The sequence below is a fragment of the Palaemon carinicauda genome, chromosome 33 (assembly GCF_036898095.1).
Source record: "Palaemon carinicauda isolate YSFRI2023 chromosome 33, ASM3689809v2, whole genome shotgun sequence".
In the NCBI taxonomy this organism is placed as follows: domain Eukaryota; kingdom Metazoa; phylum Arthropoda; class Malacostraca; order Decapoda; family Palaemonidae; genus Palaemon; species Palaemon carinicauda.
In genome coordinates, this window is record NC_090757.1 from 22,046,304 (window position 1) to 22,063,803 (window position 17,500).

Genomic DNA, 17,500 nt, shown 5'->3' on the forward strand with positions numbered 1-17,500 from the left:
AAGTCCTGTTTTGGCTGGACCAGGTTTTGAGGGAGATTTAGACTCTCAAGGTATTCTGAGTTTGCTTTTTTTTTTTTTTTTTTTTTTTTTTTTTTTTTTTTTTTTTTTTTTTTTTTTTTTTTTTTTTTTTTTTTTTGAGCGGTTGAGTTTTCCCTGAAACCAAAAGTCTCGGTTATTCAAAATCCTGTTAGCACAGTGTTTCTATTTGGAAATAACCAATTAATGTCATTTAAAACGAGAGGGACAGAATGTATTTTGTCTTGGTGCTTTGGAGTAAAAAATGAGTGTTTGTTGTAATAATGAATAATACCGGATGTGATGTTGAATATGTGACGGAACCTTTATCTACAATAGTTGACTTTCTATGAAATTCAAACAATCAAGATTATTGAAAGATTGTCTTCTTTTGATTTTGATTATGAATATATATATATATATATATATATATATATATATATATATATATGTATATATATGTATGTGTTATATATATGTAATATATATATTATATATATATATATATATATATATATATATATATATATATATATATATGTGTGTGTAATATATATATCATATATATGTATTATAAAAATGTATATATATAATATAGATATTTGTGTATGTATATGTATATAATATATATATATATATATATATATATATATATATATATATATATATATATGATATATATATATATATATATATATATATATATATATATATATATATATGTAAATATATATTATTTATGTATATATGAGACAGAAAGAGAGCAAAATGAATACGAGATCAAACTGAAATAGAGGATATTCTAAAAAAATGTAAGGAGAAAAAATGGACAAGGGTAGGACATATGCAAATGGAAGATGATAAATGGACATTATGAGTAACAGAATGGATCCATAGAGGAAGAAAGAGAAGACTATGGGTTAATGAGCTGAAAAAAAATTGGCTGGTATAGACTGGCATAGAAAGACCATAAACAGGCGTGAGTGAAAAGACATGTCTGAGGTCTTTGATCTTCAGTGTACTAGTTTTGGCTAAGGATGAGGATAATTTGTAAGATAAATAGATAGGCAGGTAGATATACATATGATGTGTGTAAGTTGGATTATCAATGTATTTAGCAGTGTTATTTTGGTGTTTACTGTGTCATACCGTCAGTTGAAGATGAATAGATTCCTAAGATTGGTGGAACTGTGATGGAAGTGGATCTTGATGAGAAGAGCAAAACTACATAACATCGGGGCTTTTGGTTTGAGCGTGATAAAAAAGAGAAATAGATAATTCCTCCAAAGTATGAGAAGTTAAATTTCGCGAAGGTTAATGTTGTAAAACTACATTCAGCCAATTGAATTGAATAGCCAGCCCAAAACAACTCGGGAGCACTGTATACCCAATATTTTAATTGACTTAAATTTTTTTTTATTTTCAAACTTGTTTGGTGATTTGAATGAGAGAGTTATAGGAGAAATATATTGCAGTTTGTTCTTGGAGGCAGTGCTAAGTTGTAGGCAATTGGGAAGTATGCAGTGTTAAGTTGTCGGTAATTGTGAGGTATGTAGTACAAACTTGTAGGCAATTGGGAGGTATGCAGTGCTAAATTGTAGGCAATTGGAAAGTATGCAGTGGTAAGTTGTAGGAGATTAGAAGGTACACAGTGCTAAGTTGCAGGCTATTGTTAGGTATGCACTGCTAAATTATAGGTACTTATGGGCTATGTGGTACAAACTTGTACGGAAGTGGGAGATATGCAGTGCTAAGTTGTAGGCAATTGGGAAGAATGCAGTGCTAAGTTGTTGGCAATTGGGAGGTATGCCATGCTAACCTTGTAGGCAATTGGGAGGTATGCAGTGGTAAGTTTTAGGCAATTTGGAGGTATGCCGTGCTAATCTTGTAGGCAATTGGGAGGTGTGCAGTGTTAACCTTGTAGGCAATTGGGAGGTATGCAGTGCTAAGTTGTAGGCAATTAGAATCAAGTTGTAGGCAACTGGAAGGTATGCCGTGCTAACCTTGTAGGCTATTGGAAGGTATGCAGTGCTAAGTTGTAGTCAATTGGGAGGTATGCAGTGCTAAGTTGTAGTCAATTGGGAGGTATGCCGTGCTAACCTTGTAGGCAATTGGGAGGTATGCCGTGCTAACCTTGTAGGTAATTGGGAGGTATGCAGTGCTAAGTTGTAGGCAATTGGGAGGTATGCCGTGCTAACTTTGTAGGCAATTGGGAGATATGCCGGGCTAAGTTGTAGGCAATTGGGAGGTATGCCATGCTAACCTTGTAGGCAATTGGGAGGCATGCAGTGCTAAGTTGTAGTCAATTGGAAGGTATGCCGTGCTAACCTTGTAGGCAATTGGGAGGTATGCCGTGCTAACCTTGTAGGTAATTGGGAGGTATGCAGTGCTAAGTTGTAGGCAATTGGGAGGTATGCCGTGCTAACCTTGTAGGCAATTGGGAGATATGCCGTGCTAAGTTGTAGGCAATTGGGAGGTATGCCATGCTAACCTTGTAGGCAATTGGGAGGTATGCAGTGCTAACCTTGTAGGCAACTGGGAGGTATGCAGTGCTAAGTTGTAGACAATTGGGAGGTATGCCGTGCTAACCTTGTAGGCAGTTGGGAAGTATGCAGTGTTAACCTTGTAGGCAATTGGGAGTTATGCAGTGCTAAGTTGTAGGCAATTGGAAGGTATGCATTGCTAAGTTGTAGGCAATTGGAAGGTATGCCATGCTAACCTTGTAGGCAATTTGGAGGTATGCCATGCTAACCTTGTAGGCAATTGGGAGGTATGCAGTGCTAAGTTGTAGGCAATTGGAAGGTATGCATTGCTAAGTTGTAGGCAATTGGAAGGTATGCATTGCTAAGTTGTAGGCAATTGGGAGGTATGCAGTACTAAGTTGTTGGCAAATGGGAGGTATGCAGTGCTAAGTTGTAAGCAATTGGGGGGTATGTAGTACTAAGTTGCAGGCAATTTGGAGATATGCAATGAAAAGTTGTAGTCAATTGGGAGGTATGTAGTGCTAACCTTGTAGGCAATTGGTAGGTATGCAGTGCTAAGTTCTAGGGAATTGGTGGGTATCCAGTGTTAATCTTGTAGGCAAATGGGAGGTATGCAGTGCTAAGTTATTGGCACTTGTGAGGTATGTGGTGAAAAGTTATAAGCAATAGGGAGGTATCCAGTTCTAAGTTGTTGGCAAATGGAAGGTATGCAATGCTAATTTTTAGGCAAATGGGAGGTATGCAGTGCTAAGTTGTAGGCCCTTATGAGGTATGTGGTGCAAAGTTGTAGGCAATTGGGATGTATGCTGTGTTAAGTTGTAGGCGATTTGGGAGGTATCCAGTGCTAAGTTATAGGCAAATGGGAGGTATGCAGTGCTAAGTTGTAGGCACTTATGAGGTATGAGTTACAAAGTTGTAGGCAATTGGGAGGTATGCAGTGCTAAGTTGTAGGCGATGTGGCAGGTATGCAGTGCTAATTTTTAGGCACTTGTGAGGTATATGGTGTTGAGTTTTAGGCAATTCAAAGGTAAGTAATTTAAAGTTAGTCAGTTGGGAGATATACATTGCAAAGTTGTAGGCAATTGGGAGGTAAGCTATTTCAAGTTAAACAGTTGGGAAGTATGCAACGCTAAGACGTAGGCAATTGGTAGGCATACAGTGCTATGTTGTAGGAGGTATGCATTGCTAATTTTTCGAAAATTGGGATGTATGCATTACTGATTCGTAGGCTGTAGTAGGCATGAAGTTTAAAGTTGTAGACAATTGAGGCACATGCAGTCTAAAGTTGTAGACATTTGGGACGTATGCATTGCAAAGTTGTAGACATTTGGGACAAATGCAGTGTAAAGTTGTAGACATTTGGGACATATGGATTGTGAAGTTGTAGACTTATGGGACGTATGTAGTGTCAAGTTGTAGACATTTGGGACATATGCATTGTAAAGTTGTAGACATTTGGGACATATGCAGCGTAAATTTGTAGACATTTTGGAAGTATGCGGTGCTAAGTTAAAGGCATTTGGGAAAGTATTTAGTTTAAAGTTGGCGTCAGTTGGAAGGTATACAGTACAGTACAAAGTTGTAGGCAGTAGGTAGTATGTATTGCTAAGTTGTAGACAGTTGTGGGGTAAGCAGTGCAGAGTAGTGTGCTTTTGGGATATATGCAATGTGAAATTTTTGGCAGTTGAAAGATAATTAATGCTAAGTTGTAAACAATTGTGGTTCTAGGATATAGTTGATGGTAGGCATATATTACTAAGTTGTAAATAATTGAAAGATACAGAGGTACGTATTGTCAATTTCTGGCCAATGGAATGTATACAGCGCAAATTGTAAACAATAATAAGTTATTGAGTGCCAAGATGAAGCAATTGTAAGGTTTTTAGCATTATTTTGAAGACATCATTATCATCTCCTCTGACGCTTATTAACGCAAAGGACCTTGGTTAGATTTCGCCAGTCGTCTCTATTTTGAGCTTTTAAATCATTACTGCTCCATTCATCATCTGCTTCACGCTTCATATTCATCAGCCATGTAGGCCTGGTCTTCCAACTCTTCTAGGACCTTGTGGGACCCAATTAAATGTTTGGTGAACTAATCTCTCTTGGGGAGTGCCAAGAGCATGACCAAACTTGAAGACAAGTGCGATTAATATATTATTAATTCGCAGTGTTAAAGGCATTTAGGAGTTTGTAGTGCTAATTAGCGCTTATTTGGAATGAGTCTCTATGCTGTATCAATTAGTAGGTTTGCAATACTAAGTAGAAATTGGGTGGTATGCAGTGCTAGGTTGCTGTGTAAAGTTGTAGGCAAAACTAAATAAAGGGAAAATTGCTCTTATGATCTCAAATAAACTTAGAATGTACCCAAATGTATGCTGTTATTAGCTAAATTTATTTAAATTTGTTAATATATATCTTCACTAAACTTCAATATTTCTGTGGAAGAGATTCTTGTATTGGGGACTTTACGTTGTTATGAACTTAAAGAACTTGTACAGCCGTGGATGTCGTTTTTATTATTTACTGATGTTCATGCTCTCGTTCCATTCATAACGTTTAATCAGAATTGCCCCGAATTCTCTCTCTCTCTCTCTCTCTCTCTCTCTCTCTCTCTCTCTCTCTCTCTCTCTCTCTCTCTCTCTCTCTCTATCGTTTTTTTCTGTCACAGTGAACAGCAACCATTCTGAAACCAACAATCTCCCACAAATTGCCCAAACTAGCGTGTTGTAGTTAGGAAATGGGGAGGGGATGGGATGGGTTGAATCTGTCTGTGTGTGTATATCAATCTAAATATTTAGCAATCATTTTTGACGGGTTGCATACACTAGTTTACAGGAACAGCTTGGAGTGACTAAAAGTCAGCACAATGTTAATTATCCATCAGAATATTAGATAAAGAGTGAACCCTTAGTACATAAAACATTTATAGCAACACTTAAGCTCATTTGCAGTATGTCAACACCTCTTACATTACATAATTTAATTCTCTCTTTATTCTCCTAACAATTATTTGTGTTCAGAAATATTTTCTTAAAATTTCTTTGCCGGATAACCCCATTTCCAAACGATTTATCAGATAAACCAATGCTTTCTTTAGCCTTCGTTGAGACATGTACCAGCTATGCTATTCATGTCAGTACCTCAAGATTTTTTATATGCATTTTCTTACATATATCACATTTTAAAAAGAAAGGGATTTTAATTACTTTCTTGAAACATTCCTTGAACCTTTTATACGGACGCACGTCCGCGTGCAAACACGCACACGAACACACACACACACATATATATATATATATATATATATATATATATATATATATATATATATATATATATATATATATATGATAAATTTTGCACATTTTTACGTGTTTTTCATATTTAAATAACCCCTATATATTTTTGATATATTAATGTCTGGATTCTCTTAACGACCTCGGAATCAGAGCCCCAGGCGAAATCACACAAAGACAAGAGCTTGGCTCCGGCCGGGAATCGAACCCTGGTCGGCAAGCTTATATAGACAGTGACTAACCCACTTGGCCAAGTGGGTTAGTCACTGTCTATATAAGCTTGCCGACCAGGGTTCGATTCCCGGCCGGAGCCAAGCTCTTGTCTTTGTGTGATTTCGCCTGGGGCTCTGATTCCGAGGTCGTTAAGAGAATCCAGACATTAATATATCAAAAATATATATGGCTTATTTGGATATATATATATATATATATATATATATATATATATATATATATATATATATATATATACACACACATATATATGTGTGTGTGTATATATATATATATATATATATATATATATATATATATATATATATATATATATATAGAGAGAGAGAGAGAGAGAGAGAGAGAGAGAGAGAGAGAGAGAGAGAGAGAGAGAGAGAGAGAGAGAGAGAGAGAGAGAGAGATATTTGTGTATATATATATATATATATATATATATATATATATATATATATATATGTATATATATATACACATATATATATATCTGTATGTGTGTATGTTTATGCCGAACGAAGGAGAGAGAGAGAGAGAGAGAGAGAGAGAGAGAGAGAGAGAGAGAGAGAGAGAGAGAGAGAGAGAGAGAGTAAAATTAAACCAAACTCGTAATAGTACAAGAACCTTTCAAAAGTCTTACCTTTACACTGGACCCAGAAGCCGATTAGATAAAAAAAAAAAGCCAAAATGAAATCCGTGTGTGGTATAAAGAAAAAGTTTAAAACACTTGTTATAAATTTGGTCTAAGGACCCCACAGACCGGAAACCAGTTGCAGGTTATTAATAAAATCGAATGATAAATGTTGACATCCGTCTGGGTATTTGTCCTGCAACATGTAAACCCGTCCGACCAGGTGGAAGGAGGTGGCTTGGCCCACGTCAGATAGAGGACTGCTCTTCATTCGTCTTTTACTTAATCATCCTTCATATCTCCCCCCCCTCCCCCTTCCTACCCCCTTCACTTCTCCTCCGTCCCTCTCCCGTCCATCGAATCCCCCTTATTTTCTAATCTTATCCATTGGCCTTATCATATCGTGTTGTGTCGAAAGACATTGTAAATTACGGAATTAGATTTGCTGCCAATGTTTTACCTTTTCTGTTAGTGTTAGGTAAAGTCGATTGTGTTTGATTGAGTTTGTTTTTATGATTATAATTAACCGAACTTTTGGGCATTTCGGACTTAATTCTTTATACTTCAATTATTTATATATATATATATATATATATATATATATATATATATATATATATATATATATATGTATATATATATATATATATATATATATATATATATATATCAATTTTATATATGTATATATATACACACATATATATATATATATATATATATATATATATATATATATATATATATATATGTGTGTGTGTGTGTGTGGTGAGTCACTGTCTATACAAGCTTGCCGGACCAGGGTTCGACTCCCAGCCGGTCACAAACTCTTGTCTTTGTGATTTCGCGTGGGGCTCTGATCCCGAGGTCGTTAAGAGAATCCAGACATTAATGTATCAAAAATATGTGGCTTATTTGAATATGAAAAACACGTCTAAATGTGCAAAGAGAGAGAGAGAGAGAGAGAGAGAGAGAGAGAGAGAGAGAGAGAGAGAGAGAGAGAGAGAGAGAGAGAGAGAGAGATCATTTTGCACATTTAGACGTGTTTTCATATTCATATAAGCCATATATTAAATACCTCCTAATATTTTGATTCTCTCTACCTCGGGATTAGAGACCCAAAGGGGGAATCAAGTCAAAGATAATAGCTTCTGGTAGGGTGGGGAATCGAACCCTAACCCAAGAAACTGAGGTTTTGAGTTTATTTTCCCATGGGTCTCTGACCCCGAGATAGAGAGAATCCAGATATTAGGAGGAGTATAATATAAGTGTTATATGAACAGAATTTATATAAACAGTATATATGTAAATATCCCAAAGGGGTTTGGTGCCGTCAGTGCTCCTCGTGCAGTATATTTTAGGTATCCCTTAAAGGTCTTCGCAGTGCCCTGTGATCCCTTAGGTACGCTTTCTTTTTAGTCTTCTATTTTACTCTACCCTCATTCCCGCTTCCTCTCTTCCCTCATTCCCGCTTCCTCTCTTCCCTCATTCCCGCTTTCTCTCTTCCCTCATTCCCGCTTTCTCTCTACCCTCGTTCCCGCTTCCTCTCTACCCTCATTCCCGCTTCCTCTCTACCCTCATTCCCGTTTCCTCTCTACCATCGTTCCCGCTCCCTCTCTTCCCTCATTCCCGCTTCCTCTCTTCCCTCGTTCCCGCTTCCTCTCTACCCTCATTCCCGCTTCCTCTCTACCCTCATTCCCGTTTCCTCTCTACCATCGTTCCCGCTCCCTCTCTTCCCTCATTCCCGCTTCCTCTCTTCCCTGTTCCCGCTTCCTCTCTTCCCTCATCCCCGCTTCCTCTCTTCCCTCGTTCCCGCTTCCTCTCTTCCCTCGTTCCCGCTTCCTCTCTACCCTCATTCCCGTTTCCTCTCTACCATCGTTCCCGCTCCCTCTCTTCCCTCATTCCCGCTTCCTCTCTTCCCTCATTCCCGCTTCCTCTCTTCCCTCGTTCCCGCTTCCTCTCTACCCTCATTCCCGCTTCCTCTCTACCCTCATTCCCGTTTCCTCTCTACCATCGTTCCCGCTCCCTCTCTTCCCTCATTCCCGCTTCCTCTCTTCCCTCGTTCCCCGCTTCCTCTCTTCCCTCATCCCCGCTTCCTCTCTTCCCTCGTTCCCGCTTCCTCTCTTCCCTCATTCCCGCTTCCTCTCTACCCTCATTCCCGCTTCCTCTCTTCCCTCATTACCGCTTCCTCTTTACCCTCGTTCCCGCGTCCTCTCTTCCCTCATTCCGTTTAGTCTCTTAATTTCATACTGCATCTATTGTTTCTGAGAACTGAATGGCCTCCCAAGCACCAATTCCTGGTTTTATGCCCCCAATTCATATATCGTATCGTCTACCGCTAATGAGAAACTGTCGAGGAACTAAATATTATTATAATTAGTGTATATGACCCGTCAAAACTGCCCGCTATATATTTAGATATGCACACATACACGCCCACACACACATTCATGCCTACCCACCCCCTCCCCCTTTCTTTACTACAACCCCTCCCACCAGGTTATGATTACCCTCGTAACCCCCCCCCCGCCTGAGGGTGACCAAGTAGTTATACGTCTGGCAATGCCCCTCAGCGTGACCGGATTCATACACACATGTCTCTCTCTCTCTCTCTCTCTCTCTCTCTCTCTCTCTCTCTCTCTCTCTCTCTCTCTCTCTCTCTCTCTCTCTATATATATATATATATATATATATATATATATATATATATGTATATATATGTATATATATATATATATATATATATATATATACACAAAACCATACACTCGTTATTATATACAGGATATGATGATGATGTTGATGATAATGATCATGATCATGATTATTATTATTATTATTATTATTATTATTATTATCATTATTATTAGCTAAGCTACAACCCTGCTACAAGCTCAAGGGCTCCAAGATCAAGTGAACTACTGTATATATGAGAAGTAATGAATAAAAGATATCAAATATCTTCAAGATCAGTAACAACGTTAAAATAGATATATATGTCATATATCAACTATGAAGAGAGACTTGTCAAGCTGTTCAACATATAAACATTTGCTGTAAGTTTGAACTACTGACGTTCCTTTAGGAGGTAAATTTTTTTTATTCTTCATGCATATAATTGTGTATTTTTTTTTTTTTTTTTTTTGAATATTGAGCCATTTAGTCATGATAATTATAGATTATATCAGTATTTTATTTATTTTTTTTATTTGGGAGTTTCGTCGATTTAGTACGAGTTCTTAATGTCTAGTTGAATAACTTTTAAATGTAATATGAATTTTTACCTTGGGAGTTTTCCCTGGATCAATGACCTTTGGTGTTGCGACGCCACTAATCCCTCTCAGTCAATTGATCATTTAGTTCTTGCCTGTGGAAGTATTAGTATATTGAGCTATCCTTAAATTTGATAAACCATTTTGATATGCTAAATTAAAAGAAGTTCCATGATACTTTTCCCCACATGAAGAAATCACTCATGCCAAAAGACGTGGCACACCGTCAGCACAGTTCTCTGCGCTTGAGTCAGCACAGGTCGTGCGGCTGACCCCTAGGGGCCCGTCATAGGTGCTGATCTTGGACTGGAAATGCTGACCTAACTTCAGCGTGGTCAGCGTGGCACAGACGTCATCCGGTCGTCCGAACTTGAGAAGGATGGAGTGAGTGGGACGTATTCTCTCTCTCTCTCTCTCTCTCTCTCTCTCTCTCTCTCTCTCTCTCTCTCTCTCTCTCTCTCTCTCTCTCTCTCTATGTCGAGGTTTTAGAAGGTTTTAATGTAGTTTCAGATTTACCTTGCTATGTTTATTTTATGTTGTTTCTTATCTCTACGTTTCGTATTTATATATATGAGTCATAGTATATTTTACGCTGAATAACCTTCCCGGTCCCAACTTTGGGTCCCATGGCCCAAATTCCATAATCTTATTCAATAAATCCAATTATATTGTATAATTATGTGTAATAGGTAGTATATTGGCCAGGGCACCAGCCAGCCATTGAGGTTACTACCGCTAGATCGTTATGGGGTCCTTTGACTGGCCAGACAGTACTACATTGTTATCCTTCTCTCTGGTTACGGTTCATTTGACTTTTGCCTACACATACACTGGATAGTCTGGCATATTCTTTATAGATTCTACTTTGTCCTCATACACCTAACAACACTGAGATTACAAAACCATTCTTTTTCACCCAAGGGTCAACTACTGTACTGTAATTGTTCAGTGGCTACTTTCCTCTTGGTAAGGGTAGAAGAGACGCTTTAGCTATGGTAAGCAGCCCTTCTAGGAGAAGGACACTCCAAAATCAAACCATTGTTCTCTAGTCTTGGGTAGTGCCATAGCCTCTGTACCATGGTCTTTCGCTGTCGTGGGTTAAAGTTCTCTTGCGTTAGGGTACACTCGGGCACACTATTCTATCTAATTTCTCTGCTTCTTTCTTTTTATAGTTTGTTTAGGAAATATCCATTTTAATGTTGTTACTGGTCTTAAAAGATTTTATTTTTCCTTGTTTCCATTCCTCACTGGTCTATTTTCCCTGTTGGGGCCCTTGGGCTTATAGCATCCTGCTTTTCCAACTAGGGTTTTTAGCTTCGCAAATAATAATAATAATAATAATAATAATAATAATAATAATAATAATAATCAGCTATGGGTTGTAGTTTTTCCAATTAGGCAATACCAAAAGTCGGCTGGTTTGTCTTGAGCAACAATAGTATCATCATAATCTTCTGATGAAACAATCTGCTTGTCGACTTATTAAACGTAAACATAGTTTGAATTCTTAGCATAACTATCTAAATAGTTTTAACATTTTTGTTATGATCGAAAATGAGAATTTAGCAGATTCTAAATTGATCTTTTTTATTTTGATTTTCAAAAGATTGTACAAAAATATAAATGTGGATTTATTTCTATGTTTTTAGAATCATTCTATTATTATTGTTGTTATTAATATTATTATTATTGTTAATTAGTAGAGTCGTTAAATTCCTTTTAAAAAAGGGGTAGGGTTACCCGGAAAAGGTTCTCACTTAAAAAAAAAAAAAAAAAAAAAAAAAAAAAAAACTCAGATTATTTGTCCTTGTAAAAAGTTCCTTTGTTCACCTTCCAGGGTTTGAAACTTTCCTTTTGTTCATTTGTTCCATCTGATTGCCACAGTTTTCTTGCAGGTGCTGATAATACCGAGACGGTATTATCAGGGCCTGAAGCTTATTTGCTAAACTATTTCTTGTGTTTTGGAAGAAATCCGAAAGAGGGCACAAAATTAAACAAACGTGCTTTAGTTGACTATCTTGATCTACTGTATGTATGTATACTGTATATGTGGGAATACCGTAACGTCGTGAAAGGATTTGCATAACGCTATGATCAGCAAAGCTGTACTTGTCAGGGCCACCCTTACTGGGTTGTTTTGTTGTGAGCGATCAGACGAAAACCTCCCATCATCAACATGGTACTGAAAACCGGCCATACTCCAGACATGAATGATAACATGTCTGAGGCCTTTTTCCTGCAGTAGTCTAGAAACGGCTACATTTGTAGTTTTTCTTGGTGTTGCTGTGTATACATGTAGGTAGTGTGTATGTATATACATGTATGCATAATGCATATGTTGGCATACATATACTGTATATATATATATATATATATATATATATATATATATATATATATATATATATATATATTATATATATATATATATATATATATATATATATATATATATATATATAATGTGTGTGTTTTATTATAACCCTCTTTCCTCAAAGGAAGAAATCTAACGGGTTCTCTCTCATCATATCTTTATAGAATATGGTTTCAACCCTGATATATTTATTAGCATTTGATTGACCACCAGATGCGAATCCAATTCTCAGGTCAGTGGGATTGTATTGCGGAATTGATCTCGGAAAATGCTGGTAAGGAAAGGTACTTAACCACTGAGCCCTGACGAGTCAGGCGAACTGACCTAGATGGTAAATTCTTTACCTGGTGGTTAGTAAATTATGGTTGGTAGTTTGATAATCGCCAGAGTGGAAAGTAGCTTGCCACTTGCAACTTCCTCCCATTTACTCTCTCTCTTAACAAGGTTCCGACTGTGTGACTAGCATTTAGATGGCTGATGAAGGTTACAATGCCCTAAGTTCCCTCATTCTAGTGTATGAACCTTTAAGGTATATTTTCTTGATAATTTTCCAGGAAACACTAAAGAAGTAAATAGACCTTGTGTATATTGGAAACATTAAAGAAGTAAATAGACCTTGTGTATATTGGAAACATTAAAGAAGTAAATAGACCTTGTGTATATTGGGAACATTAAAGAAGTAAATAGACCTTGTGTATATTTTGTCTATTTAATGCTCGCTTATTTTCTTTATTTTTGTTCTAGATGCAAAGCATTTTACAAATTTTCCAGTTACTCACCTTCAGTTTTAACTTTTTCCTTTGCAAACAACTGATACCCATACAGCAATAGATAATAATTTGCTTTAAATGTAGTGGGCAGCAGTATAATTTTTGTTTGCGCATTCTTACCTTTAATACAGTTATAGTAAAAAAAATATATACAAATTTGTCAATAGAAATAAGAAAACATCGCTGTATTTTTTTAATCCTTTATTTTCGTTTATATAATGCCCGTATACTGAAAAATCGTACACTTTTCTCTAATGAACCTAATAATATCACTGTCTGGTACATCCTTGTGCCCAACAGCAGAGCACACACTCCGGTAAAACCCTTTGGCATGTGGATTCACAGTTTGCCCAGAATCTTTTAAAGGTACCAGGTGGGGATTACCTGAAGTTGAGTATGCTGGATTGAGGTAGGAATACGAGTTGTAGGGATTGGTGGTAAATAGATGGGGAATCTTGTTTGTTTGTGTTGGCTTAGGAGAACTTGAAAAGGAGACTTGTGAAGGAGAATTTGAAAATGAGACTTGTGGTGGCACCACCTGAGATGGACGAAGAATCTGGTGTGGAAGAGAATTGGAAGGATGGGCCATTTCTGCAGGATTTTTATTTGTGATAGGTTTCAGGGAGCCATTTAACCTTGAAGGATATCTGGTTATCCTGTTTAGTAAATTTGAAATACTCAGACTGTTAGGCAAGTGAGGTTTGGGTTTAAGATGAATTTGACTGGAGTGGTTCACATTATTGAGATTGTTTACCTGCTGGTTTGGACTGAAATGAACGGGGAGGTTAAGTAAAATTGAAGATTGTCCAAATGCTGGCTGGTCTTGAGCCACTTGGGGAAGGTGCGTTGATGTCACTTGATTGTTTAGTGTAGGCAATGCATTTTTTATTGCAGTATTTCTTAGATCACTGGCATGGTGGTTACGAAGAGTGTCATAATAATTAGCTATATTAACTGGTGTGTGATTTAGACCGAAGTTGGAGAATGGTGAGATTTTAAAGTTATTCATTAAAAGTGGATTTTGACTCTGTGAAAATGGAGTATAGATATTAGATCCCACAGGGAGAGGTTGTCTTTCAGGTTGAGTGTCTAATATATTTATCGGACTATATCTTGAATTATCGCCGATTTGACTAGCTAGATTTGTAACAGGGAAATTTGCTTGTAATGGTAAACTATGTTGTGTATGTGATTGACCAATGTTACCAGTAAGTCTATCTGTAAGCCTTTGTAATATACTTCCACTGCTTCCAAGAGGCGCATGTGGAGAATTACTCTTGATAGAATATTTATGGTTTTCATTTTGGTACAGTTGATAAGGTATACTCAAGGGCTCTGGATTTGCTCCAACTTTTTGTGCTTGTATGTAATAGGGGTTTGGAACTCTCTGTCTAGGATGAAATGAAGAATGCCCATCAGAGATCTCCCAGTCCTTCTTTTCCAAATTCGTATGCGTCCCTTTATTTTGACCTCCCTCCAAAGCTAAATTATGTCTTGGCGGTAGATAAAGTACATCTTGGTCATGTGTTGGTAGAATTTTGTCCATGAAAATTTTGATATCCACATTGTTGACATCTTTGGCCTGAGAACTTATTGCACTTTCTGGAAAGTTACTAGGAAAATTAACTTGTGGAGTCTGTTTTGCATTATCTGATAATCCTGGCAAAATGTCAACTTTCTGGAGCTGACTCCAGTTAGTATCTTCTTTCAGGGAAGTCCTTTCATCTTCACCATTATGCACAGCTTGTTTGTTTGTTGGGAACTTGGACTTACGATCTTCACTTTTCTCATTGATTTTGTTGAGTATGCTATCTGGAATAGGGATTTGATTCTTCTCGGAATCCTCATCTGTTGATTTCTCCGCATTATTAAGTTGATGATCTGTGGTGGGTAAGAGAATATCTCTGTTATTCAAGATTAAGTCCTTAATTTTATCAAAGGTGTCTCTTGTAGAGTTATTTTCTGAGTCATGGAGTGCAATGAAAAGCATTTTTTCCTCATATGGAACATCACATGTATTATTTTGCAGCATACTCATGTAATGCTTTGCAAAACTGCTAGCATTATCAATTGAGATGAAAACGTATTCTATTGATTTTCTTCTTCTTCCGAAAGCTGGTGGTGCAAGAAATGGGACTGCTAAGGCTGAGACTGTACCAAAAGCCACTGCTGCGGCAATTCCAAGGCCACACCATGTGTCATTCAAGCAACCTCGGATGCTATTTATTCCAGTGGGTGATTCGTCACTATTTTTGAAGGATGATCTGAGAGGAAGCTCTTTGTTAATAGAGAAATTTGAAAAATTATTGATATGATTTTGAAATTCTTTGTTACTATGAAGAAGAGGTAGTACATTCTCAAATTGGAAGCTTTGCCTATCATTACTGTTTTCTTCATACTCCTTCCAGAAATGATGATCCAAATTCTCTTCCTGTTTATTTATTCTGATTCCTGAAGGTAAGGTTTTCTTGGGTAATGAGAAATTTGGCAAATTATTAATATAATCTGGATAGGAATATGAATGAGGGTTAACTACATATGGCGAGGGGGTCGAAGCAGCTGAATTGTTTCGAGTTCGAGAAGTCAAGTTTTTCACAATGTCGATAAGTGAGCTAATGCTAATTGGTCGGTTAGTGACTGGAAGCAAGTTCTGTCCGGAATTTTTATGTATGGGAACACCTGTAAAATTGGGGAAGAGTTCTGTTGGGTTAGTTGATGGTGATATGGGGTAAGGTGCTTTGTTTGGTATGGTATAAAACTCTCTGTTGGGGTGTATAGATCTTATTCCCTCCACATCAACTGAAAGTGGAAGAAATTCTGCCCCGATTCCTCCATAGATTGGTTTTTCAGTGACTGTTCGGTTATTAGACTGAATCAAGAAAACAGTATCATCTAGACTCATCGGAATGCCTTGAAGAGATGGGTTTCCAACGCCACCAATTGTTTCAATATTTGTATATACAGTTAGTGGCATTTTTGTATTTGGAATTTGAACCCCATCTGTAACTTGATTTGTAGATGTGGTTGCTCTTGAAATTTGATTTGCATAAGATTTTTCAGAATCTATCGTCTGTACGTTAGCTAAAGTTATTCTGGAAGTTTGTAAGCTAGGGCTATGCACACCTATTTTGCCTTTATTTCTTATAATTCTTGTCTGTGGTACTAGAGAATCTTGACCTTGTGGAAGGCCAAATGTTTGAATATCTGGGTTAGATGTTCTATACATTGGGAGGTCTTGTGATTCTACATAATCTAGTCTCTTGGTTTGGGCTTTAGAAGTGCAGGGTTTTGTAGGGTCGTTGTTAGTGCCTCTTCTGGCTTCAGAAGTGATGTCAAAGTGCAAAGCATCATCAGTGTTTTCTTTGGCTATTTGCTGAAACTCTGACGTCGCTGGCCAAAGGGGTTGTTGAATTGTGTCGACTATTGGTTCAGTTTCCTTTGTCTCTTCGATTTTATCTCTTCTTCTCAGGATACGAGGTAATTTCCCTGTTGAATGATCTGTAATATATGGGATGATGTCTTAGATAGTGGTGGTGAAATCAATACTGTCTTTTAAGCATAAAAATGTCTTAGAGTTTAGAATATTGTATCTATACTCAAATAAATGTTCTTTCTATATATGAATGAAGATTTCCTTTTTTTTTGAACGTGAAGACTTCTTTCCTATTCTTGACCTTGATTAAAGCTCCACTTGGGCACATGCAATTCATATACAGTTAAGTTATAAAACTACACATGATTATATTGAGGTTTAAACTTGCATCCAAACACATGGCAAACAACCTGCCCATTTTTAAATCCTTGTCTACCCTAAGTAACTTGAAAAGAAAACCATTTTGACATTTTGTATGAAATTGGCATTTGAATTTTGAGGCACTTTGGATTAACTAAACTCACCCGTTTTTGTCAGAGGATCAGCTGAGGAAACTATTGTTCCTATTACAATGCTTAGGTGTAAGAATGTCCACAGCAGATAGCGAATATGAAATTTCAGTGACCCCATCTTCTCACACCGGAATTGTTCTTACCTGTGGGAACAACAAATTTAGTAAAATGATTAAAATGACTATAGACACATTATTGTACATTCGCTATTATATTTGTTATACAGTATCAATAAATACAAAGGGTAGTTTTTTATATTGCTCTCTTTTTACCAGTTCCCAAAAAGGGATTGGCTACAGAATGCCCTTACTTAGCTCAACCCAATGCTCGTACATATATCCCAGCTTATAGCTCTTACCAAGCTAAACCCTACATCCTAACTAAATGTCTTTATCTAGTTCAGCCTGATATCCTTATCAATAGGCTAACGCAATGCCCTTGCCTATACCCTTAATGTAATGCCCATACCTATAGCCCACCTTATTTCGCTACCTAAAAATTAATACCCTTACTTGGTCCTACTGGATGTTCTTACCTGCCCAA

At 37.0% G+C, this 17,500-nt stretch overlaps 2 protein-coding genes and 1 long non-coding RNA gene across 5 annotated transcripts in view; 1 reads left to right on the forward strand and 2 right to left on the reverse strand.

The window, feature by feature from the left end:
* The window catches only part of LOC137625885 (uncharacterized), a 41,737-nt gene extending 34,814 nt beyond the window's left edge, over positions 1-6,923 (reverse strand). The window contains exon 1 of the mRNA XM_068356832.1: positions 6,666-6,923. The gene's annotated coding sequence lies outside the window, so the exon portion shown is untranslated. The remainder of the gene's footprint in view (positions 1-6,665) is intronic.
* Positions 1-17,500, forward strand: part of LOC137625887 (uncharacterized) — a 199,960-nt gene that overhangs the window by 127,779 nt on the left and 54,681 nt on the right. The window lies entirely within an intron of this gene.
* LOC137626088 (uncharacterized) lies at positions 13,284-17,096 on the reverse strand. Its single transcript, XM_068357170.1, has 2 exons — positions 16,970-17,096; positions 13,284-16,570 (listed from the first exon to the last, which is right to left on the reverse strand). The coding sequence occupies exons 1-2, from the start codon at positions 17,073-17,075 to the stop codon at positions 13,284-13,286; spliced, it is 3,393 nt and encodes a 1,130-aa protein (XP_068213271.1). The 5' UTR covers positions 17,076-17,096.

What these genes read in the sequence shown, in the direction of transcription:
- LOC137626088 (XM_068357170.1), bottom strand. Translation starts at nt 17,075, where the DNA reads ATGGGGTCACTGAAATTTCATATTCGCTATCTGCTGTGGACATTCTTA. An exon ending in TGATCCTCTGACAAAAACGG is followed by an intron (nt 16,571 to 16,969) that starts GTGAGTTTAGTT and finishes CATATATTACAG; the next exon opens with ATCATTCAACAGGGAAATTA.